We start from the raw sequence: 15691 nt of genomic DNA, 5'->3' as shown, positions 1-15691 counted from the left end.
AAATACTAACACTAGCAGTCAAAAATATGTTAAGTACAGAAAAAAAAATTATATTGCAAAAACATCTTGGAAAGGAAAATGAGCTTTTTCTGGCACAAGAAGGTCAGCCAAAAAGCAAACAGTGCCAGCTGTGCCTTCATATAATGTCTCCGGGTTATCGGGGACCCTGGCATCAGACATGAACTGATCTGAATTCATAAAGTCAGCAAAAGCTTTAGCTCTATGCAAATATTTAGCATCATTTGTCAATCTGTACAGCAGCAGGAAAACATAGCCATTGCCAGCGACTCCATGGCAAATTCCAGGGCCTTTCATCAGCAAGCCTTTGTTCCATACATTTTCCCCAGCTCTTATACAAGCATTCAAATACTCCTGATTGTTGAACACGAGGAATGCCTTAGCCATAAGGTAGATGACACCGGGAGCACCGTGGCACCAGTGAACCAGCTTGTGCTCTTTTTGCTCCAGTTCCTCCATGCAAGTCGGCCAGTTACCATCCTTAGACTGAATAGAAGCCATAAAATCGACTGTACATTTAATGTCTTTGGCTGATGCCTCATCACTCTCCAGATACCCAGGCACAGTCAGCAGCATCTGCAGTATAAAACTGATACCATGAGCAGCACCCAGGTACTCCGTACTGTAGTAATGGTACATCAAGGGACATGGACTCCTGTGTTTTTTAGCATACTCCCTGCCAGACTCCACAATAACTTTGCAAATATTGTGCATTTCTTCCTCAGACAACACTTGCGTTTTCATTTCACTGGCCATCCACAAAGCCCCAGCCAGATAGCCCGAACGTCCAACAAAGAACTCATCGCCACCACATTTCAAGAAATTTGGATTCATTAATGTGTTATAAAATTGTCTGTAGTAGTTGATCATGTCCATGTAGGATTGGTCGCCTACACTATGCTTGATCACGCTGGCCAAAGCGTAAGTTCCGGCATCGCCAAGTAGAAAAGAGGTTTTATCCAGAGTGGGATTTTGTAATGCAACACTTAAATATTCATGGGCTTTCTCGCGATATGATGCCCTATTTTCTGCTAGCTTGTCGTTTTTGGATAAGTGGTAGAACATGTAGGCGACGCCGGCGATACCCACGTAAAGGCCTCCATCTACATGCTTGGGAAGAGGCGGCAGTCTCTTCAAAATGGTACCGATATGCTCGTCTATCTGTGGACGAACATTCTCCTCGGTAATAGGCACTTCAGCGCCTTCCGTAAAGTCTTTCAGCGTATTTGGAAAATATCTGACCATAGCTAAGTTGAGGCCAGATGTACGTTTCATAAAACGGACTAAATGGCTTTTAATATTGAATCGCTTCAGAATGTTTGGTATATTCATACAGAAATCTTGAGTTCCAATTGCCTCCGAACTGCAGATATTTAAAAAAATCTTGTAACTTATTTGACAACTACTTCTTTCTTCATGCTTCCTTCATCCATTTATTATTTTCTTCTGTATTTTGATGTTTGTTTTGTAGTGTTTTGTTTTATTTCCATTTTATTTCACTATTTTGACTTTTGACATTTCTCTACTGTACTTTGAAGCTGTTTAGGCTGAATATAAAAACGCTGTTATCTTCATCACATTAAAATGTGTTAAAAAAATGGTTAGCACGCAAGATTTACCTAATGGTTTTAATTATCTTATAAAATAACAAATTATACTTGCATACTACACGTATAACAAATATAATAACCCAATCTAGCTAGTATTATAAGTAAGTAACGGCCTCAGGTAAGTACAGTCACAATCAAAACCCTAGAGATACTAGCCACACCTTTGATGCATCTATTAGCTAAACCCATAGTCTAATAAAACATGGTCTTCTATTCCCAGAGTGACACAGGCCTACGTCACAATAACATGGCCGCTATATATAGCGCTATCGCATATTATCATATAGCGCTGTCGCATGATGACGTAGGCTTGTGTCAGTTAGGTGACCTAGAAAAGACGGGAATGGAGTACCAGGCGGAGTATATTATTATACCATGGCTAAACCTACCTTCTACATTCTAGATCATAGCCACTCGCAAACTTGGTAATTGCAACTCATCGAAATTCAATGGAAATTCGTTAAAATCGATCCAAGGTCGTTGAAACTGTAGCTAAGCAACGAGTTGATATGTTGATGAAATGGACCAAAAATGCCTTTTCGTATAGACTTATTTTTACCAAAACAAAATCAATGGGGCCAATTTATTCTAGTCCTATACAAGTGTTTAATACATACTTAACACATACCTATTATAGTTAAATACTAATGCCTATCACATTCAGTCGTGGAAACGTGAGTGTTTTATATCGTGACAATCTTATGGTGTACAAATAATGAGCTAAGGAAAATAATATGTAATTTAATTACATTATTTTCCTTAGCTCATCTACGGGGGATTTTCTGTTCAAAGGAGATAACGCGCTACGACGTAGTGCTACGAGATTAGCTTTGCAGTGGTTTAAGTTAATTGCAGATTTTTTTTAAATATATTAACAGTTTAAGGATCCCAATTCGTTTCATTATCCACAAATTAAATTAAATATATTAAAAATTAATAATATTCTTGGTATTATATAGATTTAATAGTCATGGTTTAGCCAATCGCACGTATGCTTCCTCAATAGGGTGTAGGTGCCAATTATTGACTTTATGTCCTAAGTGAGGTGTAAGCCTTCGGCTGGGAGAAGGTGGTGTATGAGTGATACACGCAACGGTTGGATATCAATTGTATTTTTATAATAAAATGTGCGGTTTATATAGGAAAGCATTTCCTTTGTTCTTTACACTAGGTCTAAAGTACAAGGTTGAAGAAAATGTAACATTATTTTTATGTTTGCAATATCGGATTACATGGTATCATATTAAATTCGGAAATGAACAATTAATTTATTAAATCGATTCGCGGTGGGTGGTCTCAGCTGTGTGTGAGTCACTCCATGCTACACGTCCTTCCCTTTTTTTGAGACAAACATACATTATTATGTCTGTTTTTGTCTTTACATTATCATGTGTGTTTTTTTTTTTTTTACTTATGCCTATGGGCTACATTAATACATCATACATGTAAATGATATGAGATTATACATGTTGAAATCATAGTTTGCTATAGGTACTTAATACCTACGTTTACACAAAATTAAATTTTCTCTGGTTAACTTATGTCTATAGATGGCTTATACAATGTAGTATGGCGCTAAAATTACGTTTTTTATACAATCCTTATTATTGAGTTATGGTTATCTAGACGTGTCGGTATGATACCATGATACATGGCGGGTTTGTTTATTTTCTCTGGTCCTTATGCGGTTGGGAGTCCTATTGTCTGTGTTGTTATGATGTTTGTTCGTTATTTGACTCTATTTCAATACTGGAGATAGCACTTTCGTATTTGGGATGCTATCTGATTCTATAAGTTTAGTGTTTAAGGTTCGCTCTTTTTTATAAAAAATTAAAATAAATGTAATACATTACATTACATTATGTTGTGTACATTTCCTTCAACTTTTTTTTCTTTTAAACAAAAATAGTACATTTACAGAACTATTTTTGGTTTACTAGTATATGTACTTAATTTTAGGGTATACATTGGTTCTTAAAAAAATAGACAAGTCTTACTGCTACCTAGGTACATAATTTGCTTACATGCCTATTTATAACATTACATTTGTAAGATAGCTATTGAATGCAATGTTGCACTAACATGTGTTTATCTTTACCTACATGTTATGCGTTATAGGACACTCTTTTACTTATGGTTCCTTATTAGGATGGTGGTATGTGCTCAGATCTTAGGTTTTCTGTTACATTATTATCTTGGATTTATTTATCCACTTTCTTACATTCGGGTGGAACTGTCCTATCATTAATTATGTCCCTGTATTTGGTGTACAAAGTTTAATCTGGATGCATGTTTTTAAATTAAAACAAATATTATTTTACTACAGGTAAGGAAGATAGCATTTCGCACCCGAGGTCGTTCAGCTCAGTCCCTCGATGCTGGCGCGTCGCGAGACCCGGCCGCGGGCGGCGAACGCCTGTTCCTCCAAATACGACCAGCACTTGCAGACCATAGGGCGCATATACACCGCTCCAACACTTTGCTTACAGGGTATATTAACCTATTTGTTAATAGGGAGTATTACTGCAATGTTCTGCCGCCAGAGTGATAGCACTAATTTGTTTAGTAAACTTATACATACTACGCCTTAAACAGTTTTTGACAAGTTTTTACTATGACATTGATGCATCAAGGCGGTTTTTTTACAGGTGGCCTACCGTGAAACGCGAAAATCGAAATTTCGTTAGTGACGCCCTCTACGCAGAGTTTGCGTAATACTCATTCCCTATAATATACATGGATGTCTCATCGTTTCGTCTTGTGTTGAGGCGCGAAATATGACCTTGATAAACGTCATAAATATTCTCGTTAAATTAGTTGCACCTAGGACCTAGGATGTGTCTAACTATAGCATGATAATGTAAAATATTTTGATACTTGCAGCGGTGATGGCATCACCAAAGACGACAGCAAGGATGACTCGATCGATCTGCAAGCTATTGGAGAAGGAAAGGTTCAGCTCTCACGGACGCCACAGGAAAAAGACAGACTGCCTGATAGAATAACTCTTGATAGGTTAGTACCAAGATATGATTTCATTGGTTTTACCTTAAATTCCGACGTTTCAGCTGAGTTGCACCAGCTGCGCGGTAGACCCGTGTAATTAAATGTGTGTACAGTCAACTGTAAAAATATGGGTGTACAAATCATCTCAAAAATATGTCCCATAAGTCTTATCTTATGTCAGTGAATTAAGAATTATAGGACAGATTTTTGAGTAAGTTGTCTACACCCATATTTTTACAGTTGACTGTACAAAACGCGAGAGTTTAAAATGTTAGGTTAATCTAATTTAGGAATTATCGTGAAGAATGGTACAAATTTTAAAATGTTTCTGACTTTCCAGAAGTTAAATCTTGATACAAGACGAATCATAAAATGGTGTAGCTAAATATTATTTTGATTATCGTTTTGTTTGACATATTCGTTAGGTAACCCAACCTATTATGGACATGAAAACTAAATGTTATTTGCCAGTATTTTTTATCTAGATGTGGCACGCCATGTTACCTATGCCCTCCTTACTTTTTAGAACCACGAACATCTAGCTTTCACTAGGAATTCTCGCTTCAGCAAGTGTAGGTTCTTACTGAGTTCCTTTTTAACTCTTTGAACGCATACATTTTATTAAAATGCATGAAGGTTTATATTATACAGTAACCGTGCGCGTCTTTGGTGGTCAAAAGAACAAAATTAAACTTCTGTTTTCAGACGGGGCTTATCTTCTATCCCACATATAGTCGGCGAGCCGGGGCTAAGGCTTCTGTCTTTGCAACACAACCTCATCAACAGCTTATCGGGTTTAGCTCCTTTAGATTTAGGGAAACTGGTATTCCTTGACGTGTATGATAATCAGATCGACAAGATAACTTCCTTGGAAAGACTTTTTAGTTTAAGGGTTCTGCTCATGGGGAAAAACAGGTACGAACTCGCTAGTATAAATAAGTTATAAGTAGTTTTTATAAAAAAATATTCATTTTTATATAAAGTGTAATTACTTTCAGGATAAAGAGGATAGAAGGTCTAGTTAATCTCGTAAAATTAGAAGTTTTAGATTTACACGGAAATAGAATAAGTAGAGTAAATGGGCTATCAAACTTGTCCGAGCTTAAGGTGCTCAATCTGGCCGGGAACCAAATAAAATGTATTGGACAAACTGATCTTCAGGGTTTAGTCTCTCTTCGAGAACTCAATTTGAAAAGGAATCGACTGAGAAAACTATTAGGATTTCAGAACACGCCGCAACTGCAAAAGCTTTATCTTGGGAACAATGATTTACAGAGGTAAATAAACACCAGTAACTTTCTTGTTTTACTTTAATTTGCTTCATTAGTTATTAGTTAGTTGTCAAGCGGACCCCAGGCTCCCATCAGCCGTGGCAAGGCAAAATGCCGTTATAACGCGAGGAAGATGAAATTAATCAGTAACATTATTTATTTCAGTGTTGAAGACGTTTCAACATTAGCAGAAACGACGACTCTAATTGAAGTATCTTTGGATGGGAATCCAGTAGCTTTAGGAGGCGATTGCACACCCTTCCTCGTTTCTTATCTACCAAATCTTTTAACTTTAACCAACATGCACGTTACTGAGCAGGTAAGTCTAACATTATACCAGATTGTATTGTATAGTCACCACACGGGATTGTTATGCCATTTAGGGTTCTTGCTAAATTGGAAATTCTATAGCGTAAGTATTGAACCACCAATTTAGCTAGGACACTAAATGGCGCAACAATCGCGGAGCATGATGGTAAGTACATATGTTCAATGAAATAAAGTAAAGTATTTAAGATTGGTAATATAATGACTGTGTAAAATTAGGTACGGAGAGCAGCAATGGCTTGGAGAAGCAACAAGGAGGCCGCCCATGCTGCCTACTGCGCTCTCGGTGGTTCGGCCCAGCAGGCTGCGAGGCGTGATCAAATTATCAACAATGCACGAACCAACTGGGAACTGCTCAGGTTTGGTCGATAATTTCCATGGCACTATTAATATCACATTCATTAACGGATCAAAAACACCTTTGCGTGCACGGGGGTGTCATTAGTTTATCATTAGCGGTTAGTCTTATCTGCTCGCTACTGCCTGACGGCTGTGGGAAATTTTATCAAACTATAGTAAAAGCACCTACCGAAAAACACTTTTTGTTGATTTTCAGGTCGGAGAATAAATGCTTTAACAATGTTACTAGTCCGACAAAAAATGTAGATTTAGAAAAAGAATTTGTGCTAGAAGCATCAGCAGCGATAGTTCCACAAAACGAAAGTACACGAACCGTTTATATGGCGGCATTACCGGATGTTGTAGTGCTGTTGCCACAAGGAGAAAATGAGGACTCCGATTCTAAGAATACTAATGAAACAAATACGAAGCCAACTTCCGATCCACCAAAATCACCATCGCCTATGCGCAAGCTACAAAGAAGTTCAACCGCAAAGAAAGCCCCTGAAAAACGCGTTAATTTCTCTGACAGAAGTGCCTCTCAAGACACCGATGCGTCTCATTCAACCTCAACGAGCAGTGACTTGAGGCTTCCACCAATACTCCTACCCATTATATCATCTTTAGAAAACGTAAGGCTTGCCGATGGGACAGAACCAGTTCTGAAGAGATGGGAAAGTATATCTAGTGTAGATCCCGTCATCGATTCTTCATTTAGTTCACTACCTACATCATCTACAGATAGTGACGACGATAGTAATAAAAGACAAATTAAAAGAATTCCTACAGCGGTTCGACGTAGAGCAAATTTTGGTACAATGCGATCTAAATCTGTGTGTGATCCTGAAAGCCGGAGAATCAAAACCAAAAATTCGGACATGTGCGAAAATGCTAGTAACATTTCGTGCAGTACAAATGTCGGTTCAGTTCAGTCTTCGACGTCAGGAAGTGATCAGAATAGTAGGATTCTAAGGCGAGAGGGATCTGTAAATAGCAGGCTAAGTAATAGAACAGTCAGAAGTGCAACGATGGCGAGGAGAAGTGAACGAGCGTCATCAGCTTCGGGCAATCGGGCATCAACTGCTCGGGCAAAATCGGGAAAGAGTTTGGCCATTTTAAAATCGTCTGAACCAGTGCCGAAGCCGATGCCAGCATCTAAAGATAGGGAACAAGGTCAGTACCTATAGAAAAGTAGTACCTACAGGAAAATGTATCTAGACAATTAGTTAGAAAACATAAAGAAAAGACCAGGCTGTTCTACATTTTTGGTACCTATTGAACCAATGTCGCCTTTAAAATAACCCTCCTTTCGGCAGTCAGGTAACATGGTGATATAAGATATTACAATTTACAATCTCAACGGTGCTACGAATACTATATTTTGCTGTTGCTGAATTGATCTTTTAAATAAGTTTTTAAAAAAACCTACTTTGCTACGTTAAACTTTCAGGAGTGGATTACTTAGTGGAAGTGGGTGACGGAGTGGTGAGCGCTTGGGGTGCTGGTGCAGTGCGTCGACTGGCGAGAGATTGGGACTGGGAGCGAGCGAGGACAGTGACTCGTGCCGCCTTCCATTACGTACACTTCAACGCTGTATCACAGTCTCTCCCGGAATTAAAAACGAAGTAAGACCATTTAAATAATTATGTTGAATTTTACACAAGTATACGACTTGACTGATGGGAAGCGGGCTACAGCTAATATTTTTGGACCTGGTATGCAGAAATATATCTCCTTTTTTCAGCATTATCTAAACATTTGGAGTGATGTGGCTCTGAAATAAGTTAAAAGTGTTTATTATTGGAGAAACTCTACCGTTTTTCTTGTATCACTTGTAAACTCACTACACTGAGTCATTAACGATTTCCAAAATGATCTCTATTGTAGAAATACTCTCACCCGTTTTATCATTTTCTGTCTAATTCAGGTTCCCAAACGTGACACACGTATCAGTCCGGGCGACAGGCCTGCAATGGCTCGGTCAACTGCATGCCTTGGCCGAGTTGCGGGGACTCACCGGGCTGACGGTGTTGCCAGAAGGCAACCCCATACACGCAAAGATATGGCGAGAGTACGCCATTTATAGGCTTGGCCATTGGGGATTGAAGGAAATCAACGATGAACCGGTAATTTTCATATTGTCATTAATTTGGTCTTCTAGTGCAACGACTGTAAGTATAGAGGTAGTGTGACGTCAATGTGGTTTTTATCTGTATATACCCTAATCTCAGACTATACCTACTCGATTCTCCTCGCGATAATTCGCATAGCTTTAGAAGTCTAGATTAGCCAAGCCATTGAAGTCCTAAGTTGCTTTAGTCTGACTTTGTCGACTTGTGCTTTAAGTATTTTGTTTGTGAATATTACGAGATAACTGTGACTGGAATTTTAGCATACCCTATTAACGCCCGACTTTCTATCCTATTATTAAATTGTAATATCTTCTATTATCTTGTGTTCCAAGACTTCCAAGCATTCCCTCAAAACTAACAAAAAAAGGAATGTGTTGTATTATCGCCCGCACTGTTAACTGTACATATATATAATAGTGACACACTATGGTGCATGAAATAAAGGCGAAATTGCGTTTCTTTGTAAAGAATAAAGTTTTATTTTAAAACCGAACTAAATACATCTTATCTTCTACAATATTTGTTTGAAATATAAAGTAATTTACCTGTAAAGAATAAAGAAACAACATTTAAAGCCTCTATTCTAGGGTTTTGTTATTTCTTTTACATAAAATCAATCTTAATCTATTTCATAGTATTCAATATTTTTTCCTATGATGGATGTCAATGTCTTAAATGTTATTCATGACACTTGATAAAGTCTATGGCTAAAGCGGCTAGCCGCATAAAGGTTAACATTAAGAAAATAGGTATTACTATTTTCTTTACATCTCCCTCCTAGAGAAAAAAAATTGCATAGGAGAAAACAATCACGCAATTTTTAATTCAGGTACTAAGTACCACTGGAGACAATTTTGTAATGTGGTAAAGGTTAGATTCCAGTTTCTTGTGTCCTGCATCAACTTCATAGATGGAGCTTGATATTTTTCTTAGAATCTTAAATGGTCCAATTCTTAATTCATCCATCTTCTTCCTATTCAGTCTATTCCCATTTTCTACATAGACCATGTGTCCCATTTCAAAAGTGTGTTCTTTTCTATGCCGATCAAATTTTTCTTTATTATATTTGTGAGATCTTATTGTGTTTTCGTAGGCTAATTTTCTGTCTCTTTTCAGGTCTTCTTTTGAACATTTTGATTTTAATTCAAATGGTAAAATATTTACGTTTTCACCTTCCAAAAGGTATTTTGGAGTAAATTTCGTGACAGTGTGTTCTGTTTCATTATATTTTTCTAGACATTTCTGTGCAGTAGTTGTCCAGGCTGTTTTCTTATCATCTTCATTAATTGTACATCTTATTTTATTGACTAAAGTTTGATTTAGCCTTTCATTAAGACCATTAGAGAATGGCGCATCTACAGCCGTAAAAACCATTTTTATATATTTACTCTTTAGGTAATCTTTAAATTCTTTAGAATTTATGCCGGGGTATTGATCTGTTAATACCATATCAATATTATAACTCTGTGTCACATAAGTTATCAGTTTAATAAAATCACTAGAGTTTTGATTTTTTGATGTCAAAATATATGCATATCTCGTGAAATGATCAACTAGAAGATGTAAATATTTTTTTGTTGACCGTGATCCTCCAAAGCCTCCAATGGTATCAATAGATACTATTTCAAACGGGCGTGTTGCTGGACCCAAATGTGACAATAAGCCATATTTTGACTTTCTCCTTGATTTGTTCTTTATACATATTTCACATTCATCACACATTTTTTTAATATTTGTGAATATATTTCTCGCTGTATAAAATGGTGTTATTTTATTTATCATCTGGCTTCTTCCAATGTGGCAGTAAGTATTGTGAACATCTTTGATGAGAGCTTTGCTAAGTGCTTCAGATAGTATGATTTTATTTCTATTTTTGTTCTTTTTGTAATAAATTGTGTTTTCCAATATCGCGTTTGTTTTTCCATTTTGTAGGTCTTGATTTTTATATTGATCATTTTTTATATCTTCTAGTGTTATTAAATTTACTACTTTCAAAAAGTCATCATTATTTTCATATGTTTCTAGTACTGGATTTCTGCTTAAGCAGTCTGCCTCTTGATTAGATTGTCCAGGATTGTATTTTATTTGAAAATTATATTGGGAAAGATAATAAGTCAAATCACCAAGTTCCTCATCAGTTCTAGCCTTGATGTTCATATTTTCCAATGGTTTATGATCGGAGTATACCACAAATTCTTTTCCCATAAGCCAGTGCTGCCAATACTTAACAGCTTCTTTTATTGCAAGACATTCTAGATATATGCCTTTTTCCTTTTTTGAGTCTCAGTTAGTTTCTTCGAGAAGTATGCCACGGGCTTACTGTCTCCGTTTTTATCTACTTGTTTCAAAACCGCTCCAACTCCGTCGATACTAGCATCTGTGTATATATTCATTGGCAGTTCAGGATCAAATATCTTCAGAATCGGTTTTGAACATAGCATACTTTTTATTTTTTCAAAAGATTCTTGGCATGCTGGCGACCATATAAATTTCACATCTTTTCGTAGTAAATTGTGTAACGGATCCAGAATAATTGCGCTATGTGGTATAAATTTATGATGAAAATTAACTTTTCCTAGAAATTGGCGTATATTTTTTCTTGTTTTCGGAACTGGAAAATCCCTCACTGCGGTTAAGTAGTCTTTAAGTGGTCTGACTGAATTGTTCTTGATTATATGACCGAGATATTTAGCATGGTTGTTTGCAAAACTACATTTAGAGAACTTAAGTCTAAATCCTTCTCTTAGTATTGCCTCGAGTAGTCTAGATATATGTTGTATGTGTTCATTGAAAGTTTTCGAAAAAATTAAGATGTCATCTATAAAATTTACCGCAAAATCAGAAAGCTTATGTTTTCTAATGATATTGCTCAATATTCTTTGGAAAATTGCTGAAGCAGTCTTTAAACCAAACGGAAGGCACGTCCATTGAAAATGGCCTTCTTGGGTAACAAATGCAGTTTTGTATCTATCTTGAATTTTCAAAGGTATTGACCAAAAAGCGGAATTTACGTCGAAAGTAGAAAAGTACTTACAGTTTACAGTTTTTACCATTAAATCCTCAATCAGCGGGAATGGTTGTGACTGTGGAACGACGATTTTGTTTAACTCTCTAAAATCTATGCATAACCTTGTTCGTTTTCCATCTTCTTTTTTATATGCCAAAGTCACCGGGGCAGCAAACGGGCTATAAGATTCTTCAATTAATTTGTTCTTTAGTAGTTTCGATATTTGTCCTTCTATTTCTTTTCTATCTTCTGTGTTGCATCTATATGGACGTTTGCTACAGTACTTGTCCACCATCAAGTCTATATGAGCTTCATAATCACGTACAGTGCCAATGTCATATTTATCCTTAGCAAAGACTGATTTATATTTTTCAATTAACTTGTCAATCTCTCTTTGTTGATATGAATCTAGATGGTTTACTGACATTTCAAATTCATCTGAATTAATATGTTCGTTAAAATTTATTTCATATCTGATTTTAATCTCTTTATTTAGTAATATCTCCGTACAAGTAATATCGTCATCTTCGTCACCCAGTACATCAGGAATATTGACGTTAGATACATTTGAAGAATTACTTATCAACTCTTCTTTTTCTATATTCTCTCCATTCAGGAACTTCTTTTTATCTTCTGGACTATTATATTGTAAAATGTTCAATTCATCATCTTGCATTAATTTGAATTTTTTTATACAATCCAAACCTATTAGAAAATCATAAGGAAGATTTTCTATGACGAAAATATCCATATTTGACTCAATTTTATATATTTTTATTTTGAGTGTTATTATACCTTTTGTTTTCTTCGCACCATTAATAGTATTCAAGTTTGCTGTTTCTATATCAGTTGTCTTTTCTTTATCTTTTATCTTTAATAATTTAGAATTTATCAATGACACATTCGAACCTGGGTCATAAATCCCAGACACTTTTAATGTATCATTTAACAGCAACTTTACTTTTATTAATGGTGGTACTTCTAGTTTTTTGGATTCTGCTCATTCAGCTCAACTTCCAATTCTGAGTTATTCACACTTTTCACAATTGCTTTTTGATTTTTCCGTTTAAACCAGCATTTATCTTCGGGATGGTAGCGTGTCCCTTTGTTTTCAGTTATACAAACATGGCATGGCTTTTTTTCTTCAACTTTCTTGGATTTCATATCTGGAGATGTAGGATTTTTTTTATCATATTTATTCTTTCCAACCATGTGTTCCAATTTTCCTAGTTCATTATATAAGTCCTCCGTCTGTTGCAAAGTTTCACGATCAATTTTATCCGCTACATAATTAGGCAGACCAAGTGCTATAAGGTCGATCAGTGTTCCAGTATCGGTTGATTTTCTTATTTCCAGTAACAGTTTTTCTTTCTTTAAGGCATACTCAAGTAACGAACCTGCCTGATATTTAAAGGTAAGAGCATATCTAATGGGTGACCATCCTTTGTTTGCAAACGTCTCACAGAAGTTTTTCTCCCATTTACTCCACTCAGATTCTACAGTAAATTTCAATAGCATACAACTGTACCAATCAACACTGGAGTACTCCAAGAAGTTTTTTAAAATTTCAATTTTTTTCCTATCTTCAACAATTTGGAAACGTTCACATTCTTTGTTAAAATCTTGTATCCACTGGTAAGCATTTGAGTTTCGCCCGGAAAATTTGTTAATCATGAAATCCTTTGCAATTTTCCCTAAATTCTGTGTTTCAGACTTCTTCTGTTTTTCGTCAAGCAATTTTTCTAAAATTTTTTCCAATGTTTCATTTGAACCGCTTGGCATAGATTCAACATTTGTTTCTGAAATTTCTTCCAAATAAATATCATTACACTGTATGTTTTCCTCCTCATCCAAGTATACTTTTGATATCTCTTCTGTCAAAGTTATCCAAATTTTTCTTGTTTGATGCCTTTTAGTTAACGATTTCCGTATTTTCGCAAAGTTGGAAGTATTTATTATAGCTGGATGCATTTGCACAGGCTGGTGTTCCGGTGGTAATCCAAAAATCTGCCCACCGGGTGTAGCGATTGATGTTATACACAAAACGTTTGATTTTCCATCTGCCGCAGGTTTTACAGCAAAATCAAATCTTAACTTTTCCATATTTCTTGAAATATTTGCAGAAAATGTTGTTTTATAATAGTGACGCACTATGGTGCATGAAATAAAGGCGAAATTGCGTTTCTCTGTAAAGAATAAAGTTTTATTTTAAAACCGAACTAAATACATCTTATCTTCTACAATATTTGTTTGAAATATAAAGTAATTTACCTGTAAAGAATAAAGAAACAACATTTAAAGCCTCTATTCTAGGGTTTTGTTATTTCTTTTACATAAAATCAATCTTAATCTATTTCATAGTATTCAATATTTTTTCCTATGATGGATGTCAATGTCTTAAATGTTATTCATGACACTTGATAAAGTCTATGGCTAAAGCGGCTAGCCGCATAAAGGGTAACATTAAGAAAATAGGTATTACTATTTTCTTTACATATATATGCCTGTAATAAAATCCACCGATGTACAGTTAGGAGGGTAGCTGTTTGTATGATAACATATACCTTTTTATAATACATTAAATTACAAGCAGGTGACAGAAGAAGAAACAAAGGAAGCCAACATCACATACAACGGTCTCAGTGACTTAGTGTTGCGAGCACTACCTGATGCCCCGCTTCAGCCACTGTTAGCGCGATTGGGAAGGAGTGGAAACAGCACCGTCAGTGCCAAGGCATGGTTGAGGGCCGCGGATCCGGCCTTGCGGGATGTCATTGCTAAAGAAGCGCTGCAGTTTAAGAAAGGACATGTTTCACAGGTAATCGTGCACTCGGTCGTGAAGTCGGTTACAACTGTAGTCTAATTTACAATAACCGCGCCATAAATACTTATCGAGCATAAGCACCTCTTCATTAGACAGTTAAAATCATCCTTTCTTTTCGTTTCACTGTAATCGGTTTAAAATCGAGCAAAACAGTATAGGAGGTCTTATCTTGAAGATGGATTATTCCAGAGGACCGTTGAGTTCTTACTGTTCTTAGTTAGATTAATGTGGAGAAGACCAGTATATAACATTTATTGCAGGTAGGACCGTCATGTTATAGGACAGGAACTCGCGTATTTGTATGTGTACGTCGCTTCAGACACAGTCAGAAAGGAAGAATTTCACTCTTTCTGCTGTACCGACTTTCTGCCTTCTCTATGTGGAGCAAAGTATGTTAACGCAGGAATTAAAAGCGACGAAAGTGCTTGTAGACGGTCTTCCCTTTTAGGTCTGCCCCACATTGAGCTTAATTTTGTTTTGTTTAAAGGAGGACATGAGTTGGCGAGTCCGCGGGCGGGGTCAGCTATCCCACGCCATAGATCTGGCTTGTGGCGCGGCGCAGCGTTTGCGAGCTTTAGAACTACAATGGCCTATGATCCTCGTCGAGATGATCGAGGAGGCGCTCACAGATTTCTCTAATATGGAGGCGCATGTCAAGGAACAGATGCGTATGATTATGGAAACATTGTGAGAGCCTTAAAAACATTTTGAAGCCATTATATTACTTAGGGTGGTATTCCACTGTCCAATATATTGGTCCAATGTCATTGCGTCTCACTCTCTCATTAAGCGAAATGTGAGACAAAATACACATTGGACAAAGAAATTGGACAGGTGGAATACCACCCTAAGCGTTACGAATGGACCACGCTTAGTATTATCTTATGGCTCCTCTACACGATGGCCCAGCGCCGGCCACTCCAAGGGACGCAGCCTGAACTTGCTCCCTCTAACGCATTAATGCGTCCCTTGGAGTGGCCGGCGCTGGCCCATCGTGTAGAGGAGCCATTAAGTAATTTCTCGCCTAGTCACCCATTAGGGCCATTAGTTGACTAGGGCCCGATTACAGGTCCTTTGTTTTACCTAGTTTTCATTGGCAATCAGTATTTTAGAACGATAAGATTGTTTGTATTATAGAATATAATTAAATACTAGTG

General features: G+C 36.6%; 2 protein-coding genes across 3 annotated transcripts; one reads left to right on the top strand and one right to left on the bottom strand.

Moving 5' to 3' along the window:
* Positions 1 to 41: 41 nt before the first annotated feature.
* LOC134798372 (lanC-like protein 3) lies at positions 42 to 1507 on the bottom strand. Its single transcript, XM_063770786.1, has one exon. It carries the CDS (start codon positions 1348 to 1350, stop codon positions 49 to 51), a length of 1302 nt encoding a protein of 433 aa, XP_063626856.1. The 5' UTR covers positions 1351 to 1507; the 3' UTR covers positions 42 to 48.
* A 555-nt stretch (positions 1508 to 2062) lies between these two features.
* Positions 2063 to 15401, top strand: LOC134798368 (leucine-rich repeat-containing protein 49). Of its 2 annotated transcripts, none has more exons than XM_063770782.1 (12): positions 2063 to 2302; positions 3955 to 4118; positions 4512 to 4643; positions 5340 to 5549; positions 5633 to 5911; positions 6071 to 6224; positions 6452 to 6591; positions 6789 to 7744; positions 8022 to 8196; positions 8499 to 8697; positions 14304 to 14528; positions 15022 to 15401. In XM_063770782.1, the coding sequence occupies exons 1-12, from the start codon at positions 2276 to 2278 to the stop codon at positions 15223 to 15225; spliced, it is 2865 nt and encodes a 954-aa protein (XP_063626852.1). In that variant the 5' UTR covers positions 2063 to 2275; the 3' UTR covers positions 15226 to 15401. The 2 variants fall into 2 exon arrangements, with proteins under 2 accessions (XP_063626852.1, XP_063626851.1); XM_063770781.1 differs by having other exon boundaries at positions 14301 to 14528.
* Positions 15402 to 15691: the final 290 nt, after the last annotated feature.

The sequence above is a fragment of the Cydia splendana genome, chromosome 16 (assembly GCF_910591565.1).
Source record: "Cydia splendana chromosome 16, ilCydSple1.2, whole genome shotgun sequence".
In the NCBI taxonomy this organism is placed as follows: domain Eukaryota; kingdom Metazoa; phylum Arthropoda; class Insecta; order Lepidoptera; family Tortricidae; genus Cydia; species Cydia splendana.
This window is presented reverse-complemented; position numbering and strand designations above follow the sequence as displayed.

What these genes read in the sequence shown, in the direction of transcription:
- LOC134798368 (XM_063770781.1), top strand. Translation starts at nt 2,276, where the DNA reads ATGCCTATCACATTCAGTCGTGGAAAC. An exon ending in ACATGCACGTTACTGAGCAG is followed by an intron (nt 6,225 to 6,451) that starts GTAAGTCTAACA and finishes GTGTAAAATTAG; the next exon opens with GTACGGAGAGCAGCAATGGC. An exon ending in ACCAACTGGGAACTGCTCAG is followed by an intron (nt 6,592 to 6,788) that starts GTTTGGTCGATA and finishes GTTGATTTTCAG; the next exon opens with GTCGGAGAATAAATGCTTTA.
- LOC134798372 (XM_063770786.1), bottom strand. Translation starts at nt 1,350, where the DNA reads ATGAATATACCAAACATTCTGAAGCGATTCAATATTAAAAGCCATTTA.